We start from the raw sequence: 26,498 nt of genomic DNA, 5'->3' as shown, positions 1-26,498 counted from the left end.
ATTATTTTATGATTCTATTTCTGATCCCCAGTTAACTTAGACCTTCTGAGGGCAGCTTGTATTTCATTTAAATGTAAACATCTTTCCAGCTTAAACAGACATCAAACTTTTGACACATTCTGAGCTTTTCCGGTATTATTTCCTTAAGACATTTTTAACATCTGCCAGTAGTCACTCAACTTATTTTCAATTCAGTCATATCAAAACACACTCTTATATAAATTTATTTGCATTTCTATAGGCAGGTAACCAAAAGCTTTATCTGTACTATGTAGGTAGCTGTACTTTCTGTGCAGTATCTGCACTGCTGCTAGCGCATGGCTGTTGCCAGAAACTGTCTCCCAATGCTGCAGTCATTCAGATAAGCAGCACAAATGTAACACTGCAGCTAAAGTTACCTGGATTTTCTCATAATAGTTAACAAAGAGAAAATACCAGCATTACAAAAAGAATACGTTGAAAGTTTGGTCAAAACCAAAACAAATGATGTCCTGATTCAAATATTTCATGTGTAGGGGTGTTCTGCTGACAGATCTGAACGTGGAGACAGCTCCTGCCTCCATCACAGGGCAGACAGCACTGGTATTTCAGTTTCTTACCTTATCATAGAGGGGAATCATGAAATACCCATTGTTTGGAGCACAATCTGTCTGGTATTTCAAGGTACCATGTTTTGTATATAATTTAATCTAAAAGAAACAAACAAGAAGATACTTTAAGAAAATGTGAGCAACGCCTGAACCAGGCATTCTCTAACCAAGTGCTTCTACACAACAGCACCCGTGTGTACCAGAGGGGTAACAGGGAAAAGGTTTATTGCAAGAAGACAGCAATCTGCCAGGCGAAGCCGGACAAATTCAGCCCCGGACTCCGAAGAAAATGCTTGAAAAAGAACCTACTTCAACTGAACCCAGGCCGCAACCACAGCCAGCTCAGACACCGGCCATGGCACACGGGCTGCGGTCACGCCTCGCAGCCGGGCACCCAGCTGAGGCTCTGCAGGCGGGCAGAGCACAGGGAGCCAGGGCCGCCAGGCGCCCTGCTCCGCCCGGCCCGGCCGGCTGAAGGGACGGGCGGCGGCGCCCACCTCGATCAGGGAATAGTTGATCTCAACGTCGGACTTGACGAAGCCACCGCAGCCCACGACGATGTCCTCGGAGCCCCGCGCCAGGCCGCAGCACAGCGCGCAGACCAGTCCCAGCGCCAGCCCCGCGGCCGCCGGCACCCGCATCCCGCCGCCGCCACCGGCTCCCTGACTCAGCGCCGCCCGCCGCGCTGCCGGAAGAGCCAGGTTACGCTGGGCCGGGTGCTGCCCCCTGCCGGCCCGGCTGGCTGTCCGCCGCCAGCTTCCCGGAGCTCCGCTCCTGGCGGCGCTTCCAGCCGTCCACGGACAGGGTGGAACGGGGCGCCCCGGGGCACCGAGAGGAGGGCCCGCCCGCCACGTCGGCGGGCGCGATGGCTGCCGGCGGTGCGCTGTGCGGCTCCGCTGAGTTCTGGGTGAGTGAGCGAGAGAGCGAGAGAGCGAGAGAGCGGGCGCCGCGGCCGGAGTCCCTCCAGAGGCCTGTCAGGGTCCGGTCCGGCCCCACCACTCCGCGGAGGGAGTGAGCGGCGGCTCGACCTGGCCCGACCCCGGCGTGCGAGGGTGCCGCCTGCGCGTGGCCGTGGGCAGCACCCCCGGGGGCAGGGACTGAGGGGGTATCGAGTAAGGCACAGGTACAGTGTGAGCAGCGAAGTGTGTTTCCATCAGAGGTTGCTGGTGTGGACTTCGCCTCCCTGGGGCTCACCCAAATCCCTGGGTCTCTGTCAGTTACAGCAGATCTGGGGAGTTACGTGGGAGCCAGTCTGGCAGCACTGGTGGAAGGGTACTGAAATCAGCCCCTTCCTGAGTGACCCATTACAGAAGTACCTTTCCAAGGGCTCAGATGAGTTATCAGTACGGACTCACATGGATTTCCATCCTCAAGGTTGATAAACTCCTGTAAGAATTTGTGAGCTGTTACCTGCTTCCTCTTTCCATCAAGTGATTGCCCTAGTCTTGATTTGAATCATCACCTTCACATAAAGGGCTTGAACCATCTCTACAAGATGCTGAAGAAGAAACACCCTTGCCTGTTCATCTGCAACGTTACTATGTTTGCAGATGAGATCTAACTATTCAGTCAAAAAATTACTGAAGAATTATAAATACAGTTGAGGAAATGCAGTTGTGATGCACTTTATGCACTAGGACACTTCTTTAATCCTAATCTCCATTTCACCAGACATTCCCTCTGATGGTTCCCAAATGCTGATAATATTTTTGTTCCCAAATTACTTTTTCTCAATTCACATTTAATAACTTAAATTTCCTTTTTTTTTTTTTTTTCTTCTTAATTGTGATACATGATACCCTTTCTTTGGCATCTTTCACTTTTCCAACCTCCCTCCCTTTCTACTTCCATTTGTTCCAAAAGCTACTGCTGAGTCCAAATGACTTTTACATTTGAAACGCTAAATCAAATTCTTCTAACATTATAGTAGGTCTCAGTTGTAGTATTAGAAACTTGCATTAGCTTGTGAAATTCTGCATACATTGGCTTTACTGTATCACTTCTGTGTTGATTCTGTGACAGGACTGGAACCAGACATGGTACACAAACACCCCGAGATTTACCTGGTGCTTTGAGAGTACAGCCATTGCTTGGATCCCTTGTGTCTATCTTTGGATCTGTTTTCCTTTCTACTACTTGTATCTTAGGCACAAAACCAAAGGCTATATCAGGATGTCCCACATCTTCAAAGCCAAAATGGTAAGGGTGGAGGGTTTGATCCTAACATTATAACATTGTTGCAGAACTTAATTTTTCTGTATGATCAACTTTTTTCTGATGATCCATCTCTGTGTTTGCTTCGACATTTACTGACTCAGGTGAAGTCCAGTCAGTATAAATCAAGTAAAATTTTAGGATGATCTGTCATCAGAGCTTCTCCCCTGTACTTGCATTTGGCTCCTGCTACTTCCTGTAATGCTGTCTGTCTTACTGCCCAGGCTGCTTGGAGCGCTCAGTTCAGTAGATTGTCTCATCATTATTTCAGTCTATTTTAACATGTGTTTGCTGCCTCTGACCCAGGTCCTTGGATTCATCCTGGTAATACTGTGTTTTACTAATGTCTTCTTCATCCTGTGGGAGATAAGCCAAGGAATTCCACGGGCTCCAGCGTTCCTCATTAGCCCCACTTTGGTGGGAATCACAATGGTAATTCTTCCTTTATTTTGTCTGCATGTGGCCCAGCTTAACCATGTGGTTAGCATAAACACAGTGTGTGCAATGTGGTTTAGTTTAGAATAAAATGGGATTCCTGTTCAACCTAAATGCCTGTCTTCCCCTCCTGTCATTACATCTTCATAGCCTAGATCCTCCCACTTGTAATTTTATTACATACCCTTTCTGGAGAGACATTCTTGAGTGCAAAATTGCACATAATGCTCTTCAGTTTTAGCCTTTTAGGACCAATACTGAAGCTCTGAGTATCTTGAAATGTTTCAGTTAGATCTGATTTTTCCTTATTGTATTTGTAATTTGATAGTAATGTTTGGCATTCCATGACTAGCTATTTATTTGGACAAATTTGTACTTTCCTGCAGATCCTTGCCATGTTCCTTACCCAATTAGAAAGAATGGTTGGCATCCAGTCTTCGGGCATCCTGTTCATTTACTGGCTGCTCTCATTCATGGCTGCAGTTGTGATGTTTAGTTCCAAAGTCCAACATGCCCTGGAAAGAGTAAGTGAAATCACGTATCTTTAACCTGCAGGGCTATGAAGTCTCTAAGCAGGGCACTTTTGCTTCATTGACTGTGAGGTGGAGAGCTCCTCTCTTAAAATATGTGATGAGAAAATTATTAATGACACTTGTCATCTCCATCCGTGGTATCCCTTTCAATGTAGACAATGTAGTTTTCTGAGAGCCTGTTAGACTTCATATATATATAAAAGCAAAAGGAACATGAACACTGTCACTAAAAACTGGCCATATAACAGATTTCGTATGAGCATAAATATGCTCTATTATACATTTTTATTATTTGGGTATTTGTGGTGAATGTTTATTTGTGCTGGCTGGGTTTACACATCTGACACTTCATCATAAGTGGCTATTTTCGTCAGGTGAACAGCTGTACCTTTCCATCACACCAAGGAGTAGACAAAAGCTTATGTTACCTGCATGTTTAAGTAATAGGGGAAAAATATGTGGCCACTAAACAAAAGACAGTTGGGAGCTTGCTTGTTCCTGCTGCGTTGAATGATGCTTGGGCTGCAGGTCTTTTGTAGAAGTAACAGTTCGCCACTTCCTGCTACCAAAATACAGCTCCAAAACCGATCTTTTTCCTTGTTTTTTTCTTCTCTTTCCTATTCACAAAATTAATTACAGCACCCTTCATGGAGCCCCTCAGACACACTGTTTATAATAAAACATGGCAAGTGTTTTATTATATCAACAGCTTCTATCTGTTAGAGCACCCAGGTTTCCTTGAATAATGCTGCAGTGTGGGTGTCTGACTTGATTAGAGTGCTATGAATCTTGCAATAAAACCATCACTATAAATAAGAAATGTGTCCATTAGTTAGCATTTTCTCATATTCCAATTACAGGAGTTATCTATTCAAGTAGTTCTACATAACTAACAGTTTAAAATGCACCTCATGCTGTGAACCAAAACTCAGAGCTTATGCCTAGTAGAACAGAAGTTACTGTTCTCAGTTAATTTCATGTGAAGGTTCTTGCCTCATTCTCAACAGTGTTTTGTTTCTTAGGGCTTCCTGGAAGACAGTTTCCACCACATTACAACTTACCTTTATGCTAGCCTGGTGCTAGGAGAACTTGTGCTATTCTGCTTTGTTGATCACCCTCCCTTCTTCTCTAAAGCTGTCAACAATCCTGTAAGTATAACGTAGCTTTTCATGATGCATTGCTTCATTGCTCAAATTTTAGGGGGATATGCAGGAACATGAGTATCTGGGAGATACAAGATGCATCATTCTGTGTAAAGGTTGACAGTTTTAAAAGGTAACCAGTAGAATTTTGGATAACAGTACTCTGTCTCTCAATGTATGTTTTGAAAAACTAAACCCCTCTTCTATCCATACTCATCTTTATTTTCATTGAAATGGGTAGGGCTCACCTTACTTCCCCATGCTCTCATGTGCAGCAGTATTTTGTTTGAGGTATGGGTATGGCAGAGCTCTGTGATTCAGAAAGTGAATGTCTTGGAGTATGAAGAATGATATTCTTTGTTCCTCCAGCTAAGACATTATTCAAAGTCTCATTCTCCAAAATCCCCTGCTCCCATTGAGTCTCCACAATACATTTACACTGTCAGGGTCAATGAATGGGGTGTGTGTAACTTTGGTTGCTTTTTCTGGGGAAGCACAGAAGGGAATTACATTTATTTGATGCAAGCCCTTTTCTGTATATAAATATCACCCATGTTTTTCCTCCCATCAGAATCAGTGTCCAGAAGCCAGCAGCTCTTTTCTTTCCAAAATCACATACTGGTGGTTCTCTGGGTAAGAAAAAGATGTGGTTTTGTTAGAATATCAGAAAAAAAAAACCCAAACAAACTCAAAACCAACCAAACAAGCAGCATAGGAGAGGGTGTAGAGAGCCAGTAGGAAATATCTCAGCCCCTGAGTTAGTTTATGCAGTAAGGATTTAAATTCTTTCTCTGGGGACTTCAGGAATTCTTACAGGATCAAATTATAAAGAATTAACTTACTTTTCTCAAAGTAGCTTAAAACACAAATTTGTGATTCTAGATAATTCTCTTCCCCCTTCCAGCTACCCTTCCAGTACCCTCCAAATCTTGAAACAGACCTCAGCAATCTCAAAAGATCGCTCTACAGCAACCACAGCCCTATCTTGCCTGCAGACCTTCCCACAACAAATGCTGGGCAAGGGGAAAATAGTGAGGCCCAGCCTGCTGCTTAGGAATCAGAAGTAAAATGATTACATACCTTGAGTCTAATGTCTGCTATGAGAAGACCTCATCTGCGTTTCACTGAGACGCAGAGTAAATTAAACTGAACTTTGTCCCCCACTGCCCAAGACCCAGCTGTCAGTATGGACTAGAAACTGGGGCTTACTTGCAAATCCTCATTGTATTAATGGAACATAGCATAGGGATTTGAAGCAAAACTGCTGTTCCTGAACATTCATATTTATTCTGGGAAAGGACAGCCCGGAGTAGTGTTTTATATATGTAGCTGCTTATGTGCTCACTATGATGCACTAACTTAAAGCCTATCTGTTTTCAAAATATTACAAGGACCACAAATCCTTCTGTGCTTACCTTAGAGAAGTCTGTGTGTTCTCCAGGCTCCTCTGGAAAGGCTGTCAGCAGTCCTTGGGGGTGGATGACTTGTGGCCAGTGAGGAAAGAGGAATCCTCTGAAGAAATTGTTTCCTGGGCTGAAAGAGAGTGGAAGAAGTGTCGTAACAGAACCCAGCAGTGAGTACTTGATCTAGAGAATGTGTCATGGGCTCAGCTGGACAGTTTCTCTCTTGCCTCTAGGTGATACAAGCAAATATGCTCACTGGTGCTGGTGTGCCATCTCAAAACAGGCTCTAAGCTCCTCTGTTCCCCACAGAATGCTAGACAGACTGCTTCAGCATAAATTCAGGCTCTGAACGTAAACTCTGCTAGGTGCTTCCTATCTGGACAATACAGTAGTTGAAAGAATCAATCCCACTGAATTATTTGTGCATTAAACAAGAAGCAGAAAAGGACAGCATATATAAAATGGTCCAAGTAACACTCTGAAAACCTGGGGATCTTAAGTCTTCAGTGGGTGAGTGCTCAGTGAGTTCCTTTGTGCAAAGTCTGATTTTAAGTGTTGAAATCTGCTGGAGAACATCCTTCCATTCCTGGAAGCACAGAATTGTAATTTTTTTGTGAGAGGGATCATTTTTTTTCTGAGCATTTGTACTGGACATGGCATGAAACCCAGTGTGAGATATTTAATCATTTTTGAAAGCACAGGATTCCCAAGCCTTCTCCAGTTGTGATCAGTTTTCTCATTGCTTCTTTCTTCAGAAAAATTGAGTCTGCTACATTCAAAAAGGGTCAGAAGAGTGAAACTGGCATAGCGGAAGCCGAAGAGATGGAAGTTCTACTGCAGTCACAGCAAAGTCAGAGCTGGCCCTTACTGAAAGTGTTTTGGAGCATGTTTGGAACCTATTTCCTTCTCGGCACTGTCTGCTTAGTTATTTGTGATGTCTTCTTGTTCTCCATCCCAAAGTTACTGAGGTATGCCCGTATTTGTAAGGTGTTTCTGTGACGTCCAAGATTGCTCTGTGCATAAGCTCAGACAGAGATGTCTGTGTTCCAGCAGTGGAAAGAACAGGCTGCACTGAGCCTTTTGACAGGTTTACTTGATCAGGAGTGAGTTATTTGATGGCTCATACCACATCATTTGCACAGGCTGTCAGCCAGAGGCTGTAGTCTTAAGGCTTCATGTCCCCTGACTAATTCTAAAGAGCACAGCTGTGCATCCTACACATCTTAAATAGTTCCTTTAGTCAGTTGACATAATGCTTTGTGGATTGTGTTGGTACCACACCAATGTGAGTTACAGTACATTTTCAAGGGCAAAATCACTTTTAAGTCATTAACAGAAGTTCTGGAAATATCAATGACTTCCTTAGATTATGGCTTTCAATTTGCATATTACTGACAAATTCATAAAATTCAGGAGCCATACTTAATACTGAAAATGAGGTCTCCCCTGAGAGGATGTTGAGATCAGAAATTGCTTCCAAACCAAGAATGGCTTAATGTCAAAAATAAGGGTATTATATAATACAGGATACTCAGTGGGGTCTTTTTCCAGCTTTTCTCCTATTTTACTGATAAATATCAGCCAGAAAGAATACACAAAAATCCCTGGCATTTCTGCATTTTTGTGTGTCTGATATTCCATCAGTTCTACATGGATTCATCAACATTTTGCTCCTGTCTTGCAGCCTTTTCTTGGAGTTCATTGAAGATCAAGAAGCACCTACCTGGCATGGCTACTTCTATGCATTCAGCATGTTCCTTTTGGCTTGTCTCCAGACTCTGTTCGAACAACGATACATGTACATGTGCCTTGTTCTGGGGTTGAGACTGAGAACTGCAGTAACGGGGCTTGTGTACAGGAAGGTGAATCTGTAGCTTCTTTTCATCTTCATTCTTTTCTATCTCTGTGTTGTTTTATTGTTGGTACATTGTTCTTAACATTATCAGGGGAGATGTTGTTAGAAACTGCTTTTGGCATGTAACTCTGTGCTATATTCATTTCTGAACACTATGTGGGAGACATTTTATTAGTTATTTTTCAGATCTTACCTTAAGAAAAAGCCAAAAAAAGGAAAGAGGAAAAAGCAACATAAACTTCCTTATGGTGTAGATTATGGTTGGGGAAAAGAGTAAATTCTTCATCTTAAAGTGAAGTCGTAGCCCAAGCAGCAGCATGTTTTCAGTACCTAGGATTTTGTATTTTTCCCCCTTGCTTTTGGTTTTTTCCTTCTTTGTTTATAAGGAAAAGAAAGTTGTTTTATTTTTGGACCAAAGCTACTGTTTGATGATGCCTTTGATTTCTTGCTTACCCTGTCTAGATCCTAGTTATGTCAAATGCATCAAGGAAAGCAGCAACAGTAGGTGAAATAGTTAATCTGGTGTCTGTTGATGTCCAAAAGCTAATGGATCTGATTATCTATTTTAATGGGACTTGGCTTGCTCCTATTCGGATCATCATCTGCTTTGTCTTCTTGTGGCAGGTAAGATATTATGACAGTACTTATCTATCCCTTTCTATTCTAGGTATCAAAGGAAAAATGAGTTTTCAAAATTCTGCTTAGAGCAGAATTTTCTCAGCAGCATAAAGCCCTACTTCTTAGAGCCTGTTTTTGGCAGCTCACCAAAGGGAAGCATGAGCACTATAGAGACAGGTGATTACCAGGAAGTTTGCAGAAGCCTTTGAGACGTTCCTTTGCTACCCAGGCTGGACTGTGCCTCATGTCTGGCAGGATACTATGATGCTGGAAAATTAGTAGCCATGGTATAGGCTGTTAAAAAAGGATCATCCCTTTCCTAATATTGCTGACAAGTTGAATGTGGTTGCATGTAGCTGGAGCGTAATTAACACTCTTTGCTAGTATTCACAGACCATTTGTGTAGAGAATACTTGTATCTTTCTGGGTATACCAGCACTCACCTCTCCAGCAAACGTAAGCCATTTGATGCAACTAAACCATTTTTGATATGTAAGTCATTATGAGCCCTGGTATCCAAGACCTGTCCCAAGAGTACATGGCGCAGTATGACTCTACCATTTCACCTCACTAGTTGGTGTAAATTCCAACAGGCTGGGTTGTTTGTGCTGCAAGAATGGTTTGTTGTGGGTTTGTTTTTTGAGCAAAGGCTGGGTTTTGTTTCGGGTCACTTACTTAGGCCAGCCACAAGATGTCCTCCTTAAAACATCCAAGAACAGACTGGAAGAAGAAATTACTTGAATTGCCAGCTGTGCTTCTGGATCTCTTTCAACACTCCTCTAGTTCCTAAAAGGGTAACAAGTTCAGCAGAGCATGATGACACGAGTTACCCTGGCTGGAGAGTTTACAATCCAGAGTGCTTAGGGAGCACAATTCCCAGGAAAGGCAAAAGCAAGATTAGAGTAAAGCCTTAGCCATGAGGGATGTTAGGCATAAATTCAAGTAAGGCAGAGGGTAAGCAAGGGGAATGTAAACCAGTAATTTCTAGTAATCACTGGAAGTTCTTCCTCTTCCATTTTCTCTCCTGGCAGCTTCTTGGGCCATCTGCCTTGACTTCAGTTGTGGTATTCCTTTTTCTTTTGCCTCTGAATTTTGTGATCACAAAGAAGAGGAGTCAGTTTCAGGTACATGTTGCTTGATAAAAATGAAGTGCTTTACTGACTTGAATTATGTGATGGCTTAATATTTATTATTCATGCTTATCATGGATTTGAAGCCTGCAGAGATTCTTAAAGTTTACGGTAAGCTCTTGCATGTTCAGTGGTTTATATGAACTGCCAGAAAAATAAAGCTCTGAAGAAGAAAAGCAAAGTATTTCCCAGCGTGGAAGACTATGAATAAAAACAGTATACACAGCTCAACTGCAGGGAAATGTGTTCATTATTCATAGGCAGGAACAAGGTGCTTTTTTCAGAATAATTACGTTGTTAAACATTGAACCTATTAAATGATAAAACTCAAATATTTATTACAGGACATCCAGATGAAACATAAAGATGAGCGAGCAAAACTCACTAGTGCCTTTCTCAGTGATATTAAAGTAATCAAACTGTATGGCTGGGAGAAAACCTTCATGGAGAAAGTGCTTGGTATCCGAAAGCAAGAACTTCAGGCCCTAAAAAGATCTCAGATTCTTTTCTCAGCATCTCTAGCTTCTTTTCATTCATCAACTTTCCTGGTGAGTGCTTCACTTTCCTACATAAAACATGCATTGTTACTTCCATTTCTCTTTGCACTCCAGCCTGCACAGATTTTTCATGTGGGGCAGTTAAAGATAACATCTGCCTAGAGCATTGGTGGTCTCACAGGAATGGCTGAGTCCCAGTGGAATCAGCCACACAGACATTTGCACTGTCATAACAGTTCCATGGACAAGTCATCTGCTCTGGCAGTGTGTTCCAGGCAGACTGAGCCTGCTGTGAAGAGCCACCTGAAGACCTCATGGCACAGTCAGTAGCTACACAAGCCACTTTTGCACTTGCAGTTGCAGCTCAACTATGTGTGTTTTCAATGGGAAATGGCTATGCTTTTACCCTGCTCTGGTTGCAGCAGCAAAGCTTCCTTAAATGTCAAATGATCAAGTCTTGGTTTTGTCACCAACATCCAAGACCTTTGCCTATGATACTTGCAGGACAGGTACTGTGTATATGTGCGGTAGCCTGGATTTAACTAAATGGGTTCCAAAGTCTTTAGGAAGGGGCATGTCACCCTTGAACTATTCTCTCCAATGTCTGAAGCAACTGGTTTACTTTTCCTTTGCTTCCTTTCAGATTGCGTTTGTCATGTTTGCTATGTACACCCTGGTCGATAACACACATGTCCTGGATGCTCAGAAAGCCTTTGTGTCTATAACACTGATCAACATTCTCAACACTGCGCACTCCTTCCTGCCATTCTCCATCAATGCTGCTGTTCAGGTTAACTGTAGGCTATATTCCTTTTCCTTTGGCCATAAGTGAGTTTCTTACATATCACTGTTAACAGGTAAACGCTGGGATTTCTTAGGGCTCTGAACGTCAGCCATTTAATTACTATTATGAAACAGTGAAGTGCAAGGACTTACAACTAAAGGTACTTTGTAATAATGGCTTTTCAGAAAGCCTTCATATATTAGCAAAATAGCAGGAATAGTTCTTAAGTCTTTCGGAGCCAATCATAAGCACCACTAGATCTCAGAAGTGCTTCTAGTTCTGTTTTTAATCATAGAAATCAGAACAGATGAGCAAAATCTATGGTAGATCAGCAGAAACCCTGCTAGCACAGGTCAAAGAGAAAAGCAAGTCATTGTCCAGTAAGAAATTAGGAAATTCATTTCCCTCTTGCACCCCAAGAAGACTGTCATAACTCTTCACATACAGGAGCAATCACTGGAAAGATTGCAGGATAAATTGGAGGAAAAAACACCAATTTTCACTGTGTGAACTTAAGGGAAGATGCAGGGAGGAATATGGGTTTTTGCTAAGCCAAGTGGAAATAATGCCAGTTGACATAAGAGCAAGCTGCATTTGTCCATCTAAGCCTACAACATCTGCAACATAGCACTTAATCAGCATTCTAAGTGGATCTTCAAGTTGAGTTTTCACTTTGGGTTTTAGCTGCCTTTCCATTCTAAACCTTACTCTCATTTATGCATCTTCATTTCAGGCCAAAGTTTCTTTAAACCGCTTAGCAGCTTTTCTAAATCTGGAAGAACTGAGTCCTGAAAGCTCAAGCAGAAATACTTCTGACTGTGGTGAGTTTTTGTCTTATGAGAGGAATAGCTTCCATTGATCAGCTTCCACTCTTAGGGTGCCTACCATAGTCATTAGAGAAAAATGTTTGCCCCTTACTGTCACTTTATCTCTTAGGCTCAATTATTTCTAATGATGAAATCTAATCTGGTAATTAACTTCTTTTCATACTTCAGGTTCATTTTATGTAATATAAATACACACTGAAGCATAGTCACATAAATAGGGGTGTATCTGTATCTACCTTTGCATTTACAAGTGTTCTTTCTATTTCTCCTCATATTTCAGCACAGGCAAGTATCACCATAAGAAATGGGACTTTTTGCTGGAGCAAAGACATTTCTCCTTGTCTTAGAAGGTACAGACCTTCCTTTAGTCATCTCAGTTCTGTAGGTCAGGTTGGATGCTGAATGAACTAATTCCTTGGGGCCTCAGTGTGAAATATCTAAAGAATTCTGAGTTTGCTTCGTATTTAACATTGAATTCAGAAAATTGTGAAGTCAGACAGAATGTAATCTTACTTTTATGCTTGAAAGCACATAAATAGGAAGGTTCCTGTATCTGGATACTGCCTTAATATACAGACTACTTTCTTTACACAATTTTCTTGTCCAAATATGAAATTACAGCAATTTAAGTCAAAAAAGTAGGATGCAGATGTTATATATGACATCACTACATGCTTATTTCAAAAGGCATTGCCATTTTAGAGAAGAAACGGTGTTGAAAAGTTCTGATCAGGAGTGTTTCACATCCAGTGCTTTGGGCTAGCAGATCTCCATAGTGGTGATCTGGGTTTTAAACTCACATGGGGATGCAGATGAAGACTTTCTGATTGGAGACATCTTTGAAGGGATGACTCCTGCTGCAAAATGTCAACGTGATGGAAGACTAACTCTGTGCAAGTGAGGCCTCAAATATGAAATTAGGGGGGTTAGTTGGTACATTTTAATTGCTACTAGACAATAGCAAGAATTTTGGTGATTTTCTTTTCAGAAATTGTATCTAAAAGGTGATAATAGACTAATCTTTTCTCAATAGGGTAGATCTTACCATGCCCCAAGGCTCCTTGCTTGCTGTGGTTGGCCAGGTGGGTGCTGGAAAGTCCTCCTTATTGTCAGCCTTACTTGGAGAGCTGGAGACGGTGGATGGCTGCGTGAGTGTGAAGGTAAATTTTCCCCCAAGTGTTTGCTTCTAATTAGGCTGTCTTCAGGAACAGTGAGGTATTAACCAAGGCGTCAGATACTTGATGAAAGCCCATTTACTGCTGAATTTTAACAGAGGCAGTATGTATCAGTCCACATTTAATTATCTGAAGGTGCTTAAGACTTCTCAGATTAGCCTGGCCCTTAAGAATGGGAATCAAATTCCATTTCCCACTCTAACAGTGAACTGAAGTGGCATCCTGGTAAACCACGTCATGTACTTGCAGCTCCATTTCTTCCTCTGTAAGATAATGAGAGTGCAGATTCATGTTTTGTAAAGCCCTCCAATTCCAGATTTCTATAAATCTAACTGGGAGAGTTTTTCTTCAAAGACAGGTTCCCACAGTGTCAAGCTGAGCTTATGAAACAGATTGTTAACATTGTTCCACTTCCATTTTTATAGGACACTGTTGCTTATGTCCCCCAGCAAGCGTGGATACAAAATGCTTCAGTGGAAGACAATATTCTCTTTGGGAAAGAGATGGATGAAACATGGTTCAATACAGTGATAGATGCTTGTGCACTGCAACCTGATTTGGAGAGCTTCCCTGCAGGGTGGAAGAGTGAAATAGGAGAGAAGGTACTGGCTTAGGTTGATATTTTGGCCAGCTTTCCCATGAGTAGCTACAACTTCGGGTGTCCTGCAAAACACCTACAAAAGCACTAAACTTGGAGGAGGCAGGTTCTCAGTAATTTCTGAGAAGTCAGGCCATGATTTAATGGGGTCTGAAGCCCACCTCCTGACAGTTAACCTACTTAGAAATACAAGAGATGCTGAAGACAACAAATCCAGGTCATTCTTGGATCATCTTTTGCAGGACAGTGGAGTTGCTCAAGAAAATCCGTCTCTGCATCTCAAAAGCACTATTTGGATAGAAGGAAGGAAGGGAGGGAGGTGCACTGATATAAAAATAAGAAAGTCATAAAACCACAAATGAAGCCAACAATTGGCAAATATGCTGTAGCTTTGGAATAAACACTCTCAATACATTTTTACAGGGAATAAATATATCTGGAGGGCAGAAGCAAAGAGTGAATCTTGCTCGTGCTGTGTACCAGAAGGCTTCGATTTACCTGCTCGATGATCCCCTCTCAGCTGTTGATGCCCATGTTGGACAGCACATTTTTGAACGTGTTCTTGGACCCAATGGCTTGCTGAAAAACAAGGTATGTTATAAATCTTGAACCTTAAAAGGTCGTACAATATATCTAATTAACAAGGCCTCAAAACTTTTCCAGTAAGTTGGGTTACTCACTTTTTTGCTACAGGCAGCAGGTGCTGCTGTTAGCAACAGTGAAATGAATAACCTCTGCAGTCCATATAGCACACAGCAGTCCCACAGCGAATCTCACCTAGGAGGAGGAAGACTGAAAAGTTCGGTTCTCCTGAAAGACTGTCTTTATCCTCATGCAAACTACATGCCTAGTTCCAGCCTTACTTCTACAGCAAGTTTATAGTTCTTTGGTCCTCCACTGACATTATCCTGTTCCCTTTTTGAGATTTATTTCTAGTATAGTTAGGAAGAGCTGACTGATTTCTTCCAGCTCATTGTATCTTACCGTGGTGTCTAATCCCATCACTTTTGAATAGTTCAGTGGCACTATTACAGTTCTCATCACCCAGATATTCATCACTTAAACTTCAGTATTAAAATCCATCTTAAGCGCTTCCATTCTTTTCTGCATTGGTTGCATTTTGTTGTTCTTTGGTATTTCTCTGCTGTCAAGCAATCTGGATAATAAATGTGGTTATATGAGAAAGGAGGAAAGAGCAGCTCTGTCTGCTTCATGGTGTAAATTGCCTACAAATACTTGGTTCAGTTTCACATTGTAAAAGGACAATGGGTAATTTATTTGATAGAAAGTCCAATTAAAGCAGGTATGTCTGGTTACAAATACCTTTCTCTTCACTGAATTGTTTGCAAGTATCAGAATGTAATTATTGTCTTGAAAGAGAAAGACTGGCAAAAAAGAAAAAAAAAGGTAACAGACTTAAACAGTACTCAGAGGGCTAGCCTGGGACTTCAGGTTTCAGCTCCTGTCCTCACTCTTCACTGTGCATGACACAAAGCAAGTTGATTCACCCCTCCAATCACAAGTTCTGTACTTTCAAAATGGGCTCAAAGCCATGTTGCAAAGATAAGCTTCATCAAAGAGACAGTCAGAAGTACTGGGAATAACGGAAGTATCTCCCAGTTAGCAAAAATCACACTGAATACATGTCCTTCTTCAGAAGGCAGCTGACTGACACAGCTCAAGTGAGCAGGGGAACACCAGAACATTTATAACTGTTCCCTCTTTATTCAGACTCGTGTGCTGGTGACTCACACAATCAACATTTTGCCTCAAGTGGATAACATTGTTTTCCTGGTGGATGGAACTATCTCAGAAATTGGTTCCTACCAAGAACTTCTACAGAGAAATGGGGCCTTTGCAGAATTCCTTCATTCACACGTTACCACAGAAGAGAAGGCAGGCAGTGGTTTTCCAGGTAACCTGAATGAGTTGCTATCATTCTTCCTAGGCCTATCATTCAACTGTTTCCTTAGTAATATACTGGGGGAGAAAAGGTGTCTGGTGCTGTTCACAGCTGGGAAGAGGAAAAAGAGAATAAAACTGGAAAAGACATTCTTAAATTTGGTTTTTTTTATTTACATTTAAAGCCATCACAGTAAGCTGTCACTTTGAGTGGGGAAAAGTATGCTTGTCAAGTTAGCCTGACTCATCACCTTAAAGCTGGTTCTTGTATAAGCAGTTCCATCTTAGTAGACAACAGCCATGCAATAAACAGAATTACCCACTGCATGTGTTATTCTTCAAGCCTCACCTTGATATTTCTACCCTTAGAAACAATTTTTTGTAATGAATCTTTGTATTACCACTCTTTCAAAGGCTATACAGTGCAAAACAGGATTCTAAAGCGTTTTTTTTAAAAGCATTTATTTCACAGGTGTAGGAGACACCAAAGGCACCATCGCCTCTAGAAATGGTTCATCACAGGAGAAGTTCTTTAGGTAAGCTTGAAATGGTCTCAGATACTGAAAAACTTGCTCCAAAAGTTCCTACAAGCCTACATGGAGGCTCTTGCTGATATAATACAAGTTTGGGATTGATCTGTAAATTAATATTATGAGCAAAGTAGCAAAGGTCAAGCATAGATAAGAAACTGCTCTCGAATGTGGAGGTTGACTAATGTTTTCTCCATATTTCACAAGGAGCCAGAGTTTGTTCCAGAGCTCACATACAAGGCACGTTGATACATTTACTTGCTGTTCCCTTCCCAGTGAGGCTGTAAGGTCTCACTCATCTTAAAACTAGCCATACCTACTGAATACTTTAAGCCTCTGCTTGTTAATAGCTTGGCAGAGCCCATTCCCTGTGACAAGTGTGGACAATGGTTGGGGTCACTCTGGAGGACCCTGAAAACTGCAGCCCTCAAAATAGGCGCAGATACAGGGGTGGATGGGTAAGGAGATCCAGCTTTAAAATACTCATTGCTTTGGCTAAAAATTGAAAGGATTTTTGTTTTCTTTGTTAAGTGACAATTCAGTCAAATCTTCTGCTATGGAAAGAGAAACCACTCCTGGAAGTCAAGACTCTACCACTGCTGCAGCCATCAAAGGAAGATTAACCAAGGATGAAAAAACTCAGCATGGCAGAGTAAGCAAAGCACCTTCCTATAAAGGCAAAGACACATACCATGGGTTCATTACTGACCACTCACAGCAGGCAGGTCAGCTCACTGCCAAAGTTAAACTCCAGAGAAGTCAGCTGAGCTATACAAGTTTGCCCTATAAGTGGGACACAGTCATTTCAGCATTATTTTATATAGCAACTTCTCTGCAAACTGTATCTCCTCTCTGTACCAAACAGAAATAATGCACATACATTGCAGAGCACATAACGGAAATGTTTCACTCTAGGTTCATACTTCGATTTATGCAGCCTATCTGAAGGCAACAGGCTTACCACTCTGTGTGTACATCATTCTGTTGTTCACGTGTCAGCAAGTGGTGTCATTTTCTCGTGGTTACTGGCTCAGCATGTGGACAGATGACCCTATTCACAATGGGACACAACAGCACACAGAGCTAAGAGTTGGAGTCTTCGGTGCACTAGGAGTTGTTCAAGGTTCGTTTAACTTGCTCACCTGTGTTTCCATCTCCCTTTCCCATATCCAGGATGTTTTCTCAGAACATAAACAAATTCATACCCATGGGCTTTTAGCCTCCCAGGCTTTTGGCACCAGCCCTAAAGGTTTGGCATGGGACCTAAAACTACAGGCTCTGACGCACAGAGAGGATTTCTAAGGGATCTGAACAATATTTCCAGTGTTACTGCCTGAAATTCTACTTCGTGGTATGCCAGAAGTGTTCTCCTGTGCCTTTCAGCAGACCGTGATCTGTAGTGTCTTCCTCTATATTTCCTGCTGAAACTAAATGACCTGAACCCTTTAAAAACATTCATCAATGGAAGAACTACAGCATCCTTATTTTTCTTTCCTGCCCCCTTGTATCCAGCATCTGGATATCTTTCTTCCTCTTACTGTCTTCATTCTTCCAAGATAAATTAATCATATCAAAGTGCAAGCATGGACTAAATCTCGCCTTAAGTCTTTTGAGTATAAAAGAGAGGGGAAAAGAGGAACTTGTGGAATTCTACATTTCTTTAAGTCTTTCTCTTTTAATATGACCACAATTCTTTTGGTTACTCTTAAAAAATAAGTTTAAAAAAATCACTTTTTTCAGGGCAGAAATCAAATCCGGAAAAATCTCAGCCCAAGTGATAAAAGATTGAAAACTTTTTGAACAAGTTGAAACAAGTGGGAAGGGTTTGGTACCTTTTTGTATAACTGAATCCATAGGCAGGAAATCTGAGATTCTGAGTAATTCAGTGTAATTCCAGCCAAGCTCATTTTGTGAAGAATAAAGAATTTATCCTGCATGTTTAAGTTGCTGAATCCATGGCCCCTCTCAAGCTTACTCAGAAGGTCTTCTGCCCCACTGTAACTACCCTATGGAAAGGGTAGTTTATGCTGCAGCTATGAGGCTTGGTTTAATTACTGTCAAAGAGAAAGTCAGCTCCTTTCACTAGGACAGTACTAAGTGAAAAGTGATACTGCAAAGGAGAACTCCAGGGTGAGTTTGTTCTGTGGTTTAATTCTATCCCAGACAAAACCAGGACACTTAGCAATAATGATTACTTTTGATATTGCAGCCCTTGGCAGATTTGCCTCCGCAGCAGCAGTCCTTCTAGGTGGCGTGTTAGCATCGCAGAAGCTGTTTCTGCAGTTGCTGAGGAACGTTGCTAGATCTCCAATGGTCTTCTTTGAACAAACACCCATCGGAAACTTGCTGAACCGCTTCTCCAGAGAAATGGATGCTATCGATTCTGTCATTCCTGACAAGCTGAAGTCCTTGCTGGGATTCTTGTTCAATTTGCTGGAGATCTACCTTGTGGTTATAGTGGCTACACCAAGGGCAGCAATGGCCATCGTGCCCTTGACTCTTCTTTATGCTGCATTCCAGGTAGGAAGAGCACATAGAGATACACAAACAGAAGAAGCTGAAGCAGTGTAGCCATGTCCCTGCAAAATGCTTCCTTTTATTTCTTAGGAGTGGAGACATGCAGAAACTAGTTTCATCATCTCAAATTGCATCTGAAGAAGAGCAGTGTCCATGGCTCTTCCCACATCTCCTCAGCCTTCCAAAGCACCGCAGAGACCTCACAAAGAGGCTTGTGCTTTTCCAATACCCAGAACAGACCCTACCTAGAGTTATACTCCTTGTCTCCATTAGTGGAAACGCAGTCCTATGAAGACCAAAAGCATTTTTTCTTTCCTCAAGAATTCCTGCACTGCTTTTTAATATATCCGTGTATGCCATGCAGCTCCCCCATTGGGCTCTGAAATGCTTTACCAGCTAAGACTGACAGAAGGGCAAGTAAGGGTGCAAGTATGCCTCTGTTCTCCATCAAGAAAAGAGCTGGTCTGCAGGAGAAAGTCAATGTGAGTGTAGAGGCTTTGCGGGTTCAGAGTACCCTGGCTTCTCTGCATTAACTAACCACAGGGTAATTTTTATTAAGATAGGACATAACACAGGCAGAATCACTACCTCACCTTTTAAGGGCATCTCTTACCTGCACGTTAGGTTTTACAACACTAGTATAGCATGTACTATTGCACTTGTTGAAGCCTTCTCAAATTTTCTGTGGGGCACCTTCATGGAAGTCATAAGCCTTCTAATCACTTTCCCTTCTACTTCCCTGTGTGCCAGCACTTCTACGTTGTCACCTCCTGCCAGCTGAGACGTATAGAGGCAGCCAGCAGGTCACCCATCTACTCCCACATTTCAGAAACCTTCCAAGGGAGCAGCGTGATCCGTGCTTACAAGGACCAGGAGAGGTTTATTTTGAAGAGCAATTTCCTAGTGGATGAGAATCAGCGAATATGCTTCCCTGGAGCAGTTGCTGACAGGTACAAATCTGTAGTGTGAAAAAAATAGATGTATATATTACTCTAATGGCCTTGGTGAGTGGAGATATGAGGCCTCTGGTATATGCAGAACCCAGCAGACAAAGCTATCAGCAGTTGGTTACAAAACAAGAGAACCACCAGGAGTAAGAGACGTTAAAGCAGCTCGTCCAAGAAACTGTGTGCTGGCTGCTCTCATTCGAAAGACCTTGGAGAAAATCCTAACAAGACCACAAGCATAGTTTAGGCAGACTGTAGCCATTCTAGAGCTCCAAGGTAGCTGGATAAGAGCACTCAGGGCATGACAAGCTTTGTTGAGCAACCTGTACCCCAGCAGCTCCACAAGTGTTTTGCAAAGTAATCACAGATTCTGTTCAGAGAAAGGAGGAAGGCATCCAGCAACAGCCCTGTACTGTCCTTCTCTTGCAGGTGGCTTGCTACAAACCTGGAGCTTCTAGGCAATGGCATCGTGTTGTTTGCAGCACTATTTGCAGCAATGGGCAGGACATATCTTAGCCCAGGAACTGCTGGCTTCTCCATTTCATATGCTCTTCAGGTAACTCAATGTTAAAATAATGCCATGCTTGCCTTTTAGCAAAAGCAGGTTGCATTTTAATTTCTGCTACCATTTAATTTCTAAAAAATCATTAATTATTTCAGTGGCTTGCTAGATGCCTTCTTCTACCAAAGCCTGCTGTCACTGCTGAAACCCGGAGCATCTGTTGCACGTGGCTCTTTAGAGAATGAACCTCGTAAACACATGTACCAGCCATCTTTTTCCTCCTGTACCTGAACTCACATGGAAGTCTCAGCATGTTCTGAGCAACTGAAGCAAGGACTTAAGCGTCTGTCTGTCTTGCTTGTAGACTAGGTACACAATAGCCTAAAAAACAGCTACACTTTTAGCATCCAAGTAGTAGGATATCCTTCTCTAGAGATTGTCTGAGAAGAAGGTATGGGGGGAACTGGCTAGGTTCTTTAAACACAGCTTTACAAACTTTCACAGGGATCCATGGCTATTTTTTACCCTTTTAAGGGATGATTTCTGAAGTAATTAGCTGATAAGGAGGTCTTCATAAATAAACACTAAGACAAAGTACCAGGTACCTTGGAAACACAGGTCAAGAATTACTTTATCTGCCCTACTGCTTCTGTTTATTTCTGCTAGATAACTGGTGTTCTGAACTGGATGGTGCGCTCCTGGACAGAAATAGAGAACAACATTGTTTCCGTGGAGAGAGTGAGAGAATACTTGAGGACTCCTAAGGAGGTAGGACAATCAACTATTGTCCTTACTGGCATAGGTCCAAATGGGTGCAAACTAAACAAGTAACTTCCCTGTTCCACCTGGACAAACACTCTAGTTTTCCCCTTCTATAAATGGCCAGTTATGTTTCCTTTCAAGAAAGGTATAAAAAAAAAGGCATTTGTTTTTTATCTAGCTGACTAGATTTGTTTTATAACCTCTGATCATTATTATTTCCTTAAGAGTTAAACATTAGATTGCCATTAAAATAGCTTCACTTGGTAACACTCATGGAATGAGCTGTATTTTCTGCCCATATTTGGACTATTTATTGTGCGAGTTCAGATGCAACCTTCTGATAACTGATAGTTGCTAGATAGCCTTTTAGCCATTAGAAGCCTCCAGTGCAATCATTTCTATTCTGTAATCATTAAAATTGTTTCTCCATATGCTGCCCTGAGACCCTATTAAAGGAGACTTTCATGGTCCTCTTCACAGGGCCATGTAAATCTTTTTTTATTGAACCAGTCAAAATGTCAGAACTCTAACATGCAAACAAATGTTTATCCCCATTTTCACTTAAGACAATTGGCATCTTTGTATAAAGTCAGCATCTGCAATATGAAAGTTAGAGGCCTTTTTCTCTGGTGAAAACAGTAAACAGATTGGGGGAATTTGGCACAGATGTCTTCATAAGCTGCTTGTTTCATTATGGCTAGTCGATTTGGTAATTTAAATCAGCTTTATACATTGCTGTTTGTTTTCATCTATTTAGGCACCCTGGACTCTGAATGACAAACTTCAGGGTCAGGTTTGGCTCACTGAAGGAAGAATTGAATTTAGAAACTATAGTTTGCGATACAGGCCAAATCTGGAGTTAGCACTGAAGCATGTCAATCTAATCATCAAAGGGCAAGAGAAGGTAAGCAAAGCCACTTGGCTCAGAAGAGCTACAAAGTATGAGCAGTGCTTTGCAGTGATCAGATGTGGATAGGTAGAGTCCCTGCCCTGCACCAAGGTAAAATATGAGCCCATCTATTGCACTGCAGACCTCTCTTTGTATGAAGTAGTGTTTCCAGGATTGTTGCATATATACATGCAGCATTCTTCTGAGTGAAGTTTCATTTCTCAGAAGGCTAGTAGTTACACAGCAAAGGAATTTCACTTTTTAAATCAAGGCCCTGTTCTAGCTGCTAAGTCTTGCAGTTACTCTTCCCATCAAAATCTTTCAAGATTCCTTTTCATACAAAACAATTACAACTAGACTATGTGAATCTTGAACAGCCCTGAAGATCTCATACATGCAAAGCTGTCTCTCTTTAAAAGGCCAAGAGGAACTACACGATAGGTCTGTCCTACTTTGGAAAACTCTCAGTATCAAAACTAAAAGGTTTCCGTTGCTCTTTACAGATTGGCATAACTGGAAGAACAGGAGCTGGGAAATCTACTCTTGCTGTGGGATTGCTGCGATTAGTGGAAGCTGCAGAAGGAATGATCCTAATTGATGGACTAGATATTGCTCAACTAGGTCTCCATGACCTTAGATCCAAGATAACTGTCATTCCCCAGGTATGAAATTAATTTCCAAAATGCTTCAGCAGTGTTGTAGGTCTTAACACCTAAGAAAAGTTTATAAAGATTCTCTGAGAGGAGGGACATTTGGAAATTGCAAAGTTAGAAATAACCTTCATGCCACCCCTAGTCTCCTGTTCAATGTAATATTAGCCACAGATTTGCACCCAGCAGGGAAAACTGGAGAGCTCATTTTTGTAATTCGTTTCAGGAGTTGTTTGTACTATCTCTGTGTTCAGGATCCAGTCTTGTTTTCTGGCTCTCTAAGAATGAATCTCGACCCATTAAACCAGTACACTGATGCAGACATCTGGACAGCTTTGGAACTGACTCAGCTCAAGAACTTCGTTGCAGATTTGCCAGATCAGTTGGAACATAAGTGCACTGACCAAGGGGAAAACCTAAGGTACCTTATCTGCAGAAAGACAGTGGCAGGGCAGCGCTAGCCCATAGTCTAGGAGAACATGGAGCTAGTGGGACAAGGAATCCAAGTCATGAAAATAATGCAGCAAATTGCTGCATTACTGTCCTGTTTAGCAGCAAGAAATCAAGTCATGAGACATAAAGTGGAGGACCTCTGATACTTAATCATTGTGGCGACTTGTGTTTGTGAAGTACTTAAAGCAGTGGAATCCTGTTCCAAGTGCCGATCTCCTGGGGCTATAGTAATACACTCCCTTCATTTCCTTAGGCTGTTTCATGCTGTTACCTGCAGTGCCACCAGCCTCCATCACCCCTTTGGGGAAAGGGAACAATTACCTTTTCATTACTATTTTCAAATTAATCACATATTCTGATCCAGGGAAAACTCTCAGTTTACCATCCCTCTTCTTACTTGCAGCACTGGTCAGAAACAGCTGGTTTGTCTGGCCAGAGCACTTCTTCGGAAAGCCAAAATCCTCATTCTGGATGAGGCCACAGCAGCAGTAGATTTAGAAACTGATCTTCAGATTCAGTCCACCCTGAGGACTCAGTTCAAAGACAGCACAGTGTTAACAATAGCTCACCGGATAAACACCATCATGGACTGCGACAGGTAATATTTTCATCCACTTACCTAAGGAGAATGAAAGATAGACACGGGCAACCTGTGTGAATGAGACAAACCACACAGCATTCATAACAACAACTGGATTTCTGTCCTTTTCTTTAAGCCTCAAAGCTTTGCTTTAGAGACTATAGGAGTTATTTTGATTAACCTGCTGGTGCCTAGGTGATTTAAAGATCATTTATTCCCACATGATGCATTTCATGCTGTGTCGTACCCCTCTTTGCCTCTCACTGACAGTATGACTACAGCCTTGTGTCATCTTAAAATGGTGAAACTAAAATACATGTTCACAAATCTTACTCCAGTCTCAATTGCCAAACAACTCTGCCCCCCCAAACTCTGTTCTTGAACAGTCACTCATCAGAAACCTATTTCTATCCCACAGCTGTTTCCCAGCTGAAAAGCTGCTGAAAAGCTTGGTTGAATAACAAGCAAGTACAGCAATTTATTTTAGAAATCAATGGAAATAACTGAAGTTTATTGTAGCTGCTGGTACGTCCCCAAGCTTACACTTCTGTTTTAATGTTCACAGGATTTTAGTCTTGGAAAATGGTCAGATAGCTGAATTTGATACTCTGGAACACTTAATAGCTCAGAAGGGACTGTTCTACAAACTGATGGAAGAATCAGGCTTTGCATGACTCGCTCATGGAGTATGCCACAATGCCACCAATATCAGGAATAATTCATCTTGTAATTGAGTTATCTTGGTTTCACTCTAAAATGCATTGCACAACCAAATCTTGGTTGAGCTACAGCTGCAGTAAATAGATGAAAAGGGATGACTTGGGATGAAGGTTATTTCCATAGGAAACTTTGCAATTCCATTTTCATTGTTTCCAGATACCAAAACTTTACTCCTCTGTTGCAAGTGGGCCAATATGAACTTAAAACACCTTGTTGCTTTTATGGTGTAAAAGCAAACAAGCCAAAAGACCATGGCATGTCCGATTACACTATAAATGGAGTCCTAATATACTGCCATACTTAAAAGATTGCACAGATTCTTTTTAAAAGCCAAGGTTTTACAGACAGCAAGCAGGAATTTAACTGGTACCAAGGAAACTTAACTGTCTACAGCTTGTCCTGAGCTTCAGGCAGAACAAATCTAGTCTTTGACAACGTCCTAATGACTGCACACCTGAATGCTGTTCTTGCACATATGTGGACTCCAAGGCAGCAGCTAGACCTAGTCACCCAAAGTGCACAAGCATGGGGATAGTAGGGAAGAAAAAGTGGGATGCCACCAAGCGTGAGAGGGAAAAGCTGCCTGTGGGCCCCATTTCTTTCTGTGTCAGCTTTAGAGGGGCCCTGAGTAAATCATGCTGTGCAGAGGGCTAACAGACTGCTGGAGGGAGGGAGCCAGCTTAGATATGGGCTCTCTGATGCAGGATAGAGTAACTTGGCTGGGAGTGAGGAGCAGTGTGTCATTTCTTCTGCTTGAAGGCTTGGAGAAGCCCTGCTGCCAAATGCCGGTTGGTCACAGCAGTGCATGTGCGCAAATGCCAGCACCATGTCCAGATTGAATTTGGCCACAAGGAATATTTGCATGGTGGGAAGCATCCTCCTCCAATCTCTGCAGCATGGCAGTCCAGCTGATGGGGAAAGTATCAGGGACTCACTCGCCTGTCAGCCTGGTGGTTCATTCCTGGGTTTATTTCTTGCATGCAAGTTTACCTCCTGCATGTGTCTCTGGCATGGACATATTTAACAAACCAAAGCAGCAGCTGAAAACAAAGCCTTCCGGGGTTCCCCCAGTGCCAAGGAGCTGCAGTCAGAGCTGTCCCCAAGTCTCTCCTCAGGAATCACGACAAGACAACATGACAAACAATCACACTGTGAAATACTGCTGTTTACTGTGACTTCTGTTAAAGCACTTAATTTTCTAGAAAGCTGAAATAAAACCAGAATCAAGTATTGAAATGGGTCTCTTCAATAAACTAAAGTAAATAGAGCATAAAAAGGAGTAATGGGGGAGGGCATGGGAAAGTTCAAACCAGTAAGAGTCAACGCAGACCAACAAAACCTAGCAGTTTCTTACCCAAGAGCTGTTTTGTAGGCTGTTCACCCACATTAAGAGCAGTTGACAGTTTCTGCTGAACAAATGCCTAACATATCAAAGTCCAATGCCTGCTGCTCAAGCACCAGGAAAGAGGCAATTTTTTCCCCCTCTACTTTCTCCAAACCTTACTCAAGGGCAGAGACAGAAGAAAAATTCAAACAACAAATGCAAGTTATGAGCACTCAGAAAGTTTGTCTCAAAACCAGGAGCATCTAGAAGTAGTGAGATAAAGATAAGTTAGGAATTTTTTCTTTTTAACTGAGGTCAAAGAGAAATAGACGTGACCATGTCGCTGGGTAATTCTGAGACAGGCATCTTTTAGCATACCGTAATCTCTGATATAAACATCTTCCGAATGCTTGCTTTCCGTTCCTAAATTGGTAATGAAGAGAGAAAGCAACAGAAGGGGAAAATAATCAAAACATTTTTTCACACTGGTAATCTTAGAAAGGGCACAGTTTTGCTGTTGGCTTGCACAAAGCAAAAATACCATCAGCTTTCACACATCAAGCTGTGCTGAAAAGGCAAAAGGGAACTAGATGATCTTAAGGTCCTTTCCAACCCTATGATTCTATGATTCCCAAAATTACATGTGACAATAAAAAGATGTTTCAGACTAGCGAGAGTCCTCAGCTTTATGTCCAAGTGGTACTGTAAGTGACAAACTGGGAGTTCCAGTCTCGCAAGAAAAGTAATAGTCATCAGAAGGAAGTTATCTGGAACTGGTTAAAGCAAAATATATAAAGGAGTTAATGCTTGGAGATACCATCCTCTCTTGAAAATCTAGTTCAAGGAACAGAAAGCACTGTTTAAAGAGAGAGGCCTCTTGGGTATTTCCAAATGTACTTCTCAGGTTAGACTATTTGACTG

The 26,498-nt window shown here is 42.0% G+C and overlaps 2 protein-coding genes and 1 long non-coding RNA gene across 7 annotated transcripts in view; 1 reads left to right on the top strand and 2 right to left on the bottom strand.

The window, feature by feature from the left end:
* LOC136016649 (BOS complex subunit NOMO1) overlaps positions 1–1,284 on the bottom strand; it is a 29,570-nt gene extending 28,286 nt beyond the window's left edge. Inside the window, exons 1-2 of the mRNA XM_065684205.1 lie at positions 1,088–1,284; positions 600–689 (exon numbers count right to left, since the gene is read on the bottom strand). Coding sequence (XP_065540277.1) covers positions 600–689; positions 1,088–1,231 — 234 coding nt within the window. The 5' untranslated portion in view covers positions 1,232–1,284. The remainder of the gene's footprint in view (positions 1–599; positions 690–1,087) is intronic.
* Positions 1,285–1,310: 26 nt separating this feature from the next.
* Positions 1,311–25,489, top strand: ABCC6 (ATP binding cassette subfamily C member 6). 5 transcript variants are annotated; one of them, XM_065684201.1, is made up of 31 exons: positions 1,311–1,497; positions 2,613–2,789; positions 3,111–3,236; positions 3,626–3,763; positions 4,795–4,920; positions 5,486–5,547; positions 6,356–6,487; positions 7,073–7,285; positions 8,002–8,179; positions 8,635–8,796; positions 9,822–9,914; positions 10,265–10,468; positions 11,061–11,207; positions 11,935–12,022; positions 12,309–12,378; positions 13,062–13,188; positions 13,629–13,805; positions 14,225–14,392; positions 15,533–15,716; positions 16,176–16,239; positions 16,765–16,885; positions 17,233–17,356; positions 18,443–18,753; positions 19,501–19,700; positions 20,127–20,253; positions 20,866–20,967; positions 21,719–21,865; positions 22,354–22,512; positions 22,755–22,921; positions 23,357–23,551; positions 24,099–25,489. In XM_065684201.1, the coding sequence occupies exons 1-31, from the start codon at positions 1,456–1,458 to the stop codon at positions 24,205–24,207; spliced, it is 4,440 nt and encodes a 1,479-aa protein (XP_065540273.1). In that variant the 5' UTR covers positions 1,311–1,455; the 3' UTR covers positions 24,208–25,489. The 5 variants fall into 5 exon arrangements, with proteins under 5 accessions (XP_065540273.1, XP_065540274.1, XP_065540276.1 ...); XM_065684200.1 differs by having other exon boundaries at positions 1,317–1,497; positions 17,149–17,356; XM_065684202.1 differs by lacking the exon at positions 2,613–2,789 and having other exon boundaries at positions 17,149–17,356.
* On the bottom strand, positions 4,602–13,458 carry LOC136016650 (uncharacterized). Its single transcript, XR_010613667.1, has 3 exons — positions 13,074–13,458; positions 6,330–6,447; positions 4,602–5,543 (listed from the first exon to the last, which is right to left on the bottom strand). It is a non-coding gene; the product is annotated as an uncharacterized LOC136016650 (long non-coding RNA).
* Positions 25,490–26,498: the final 1,009 nt, after the last annotated feature.

This window comes from Lathamus discolor, chromosome 6 (assembly GCF_037157495.1).
Source record: "Lathamus discolor isolate bLatDis1 chromosome 6, bLatDis1.hap1, whole genome shotgun sequence".
Classification (NCBI taxonomy): domain Eukaryota; kingdom Metazoa; phylum Chordata; class Aves; order Psittaciformes; family Psittacidae; genus Lathamus; species Lathamus discolor.
Note: the sequence above shows the minus strand (reverse complement) of the source record. Positions and strands in the feature narration are given on the sequence as shown.

What these genes read in the sequence shown, in the direction of transcription:
- ABCC6 (XM_065684200.1), top strand. Translation starts at nt 1,456, where the DNA reads ATGGCTGCCGGCGGTGCGCTGTGCGGCTCCGCTGAGTTCTGG. An exon ending in TTCATTCATCAACTTTCCTG is followed by an intron (nt 10,469 to 11,060) that starts GTGAGTGCTTCA and finishes GCTTCCTTTCAG; the next exon opens with ATTGCGTTTGTCATGTTTGC. An exon ending in ATGGCTTGCTGAAAAACAAG is followed by an intron (nt 14,393 to 15,532) that starts GTATGTTATAAA and finishes CTCTTTATTCAG; the next exon opens with ACTCGTGTGCTGGTGACTCA.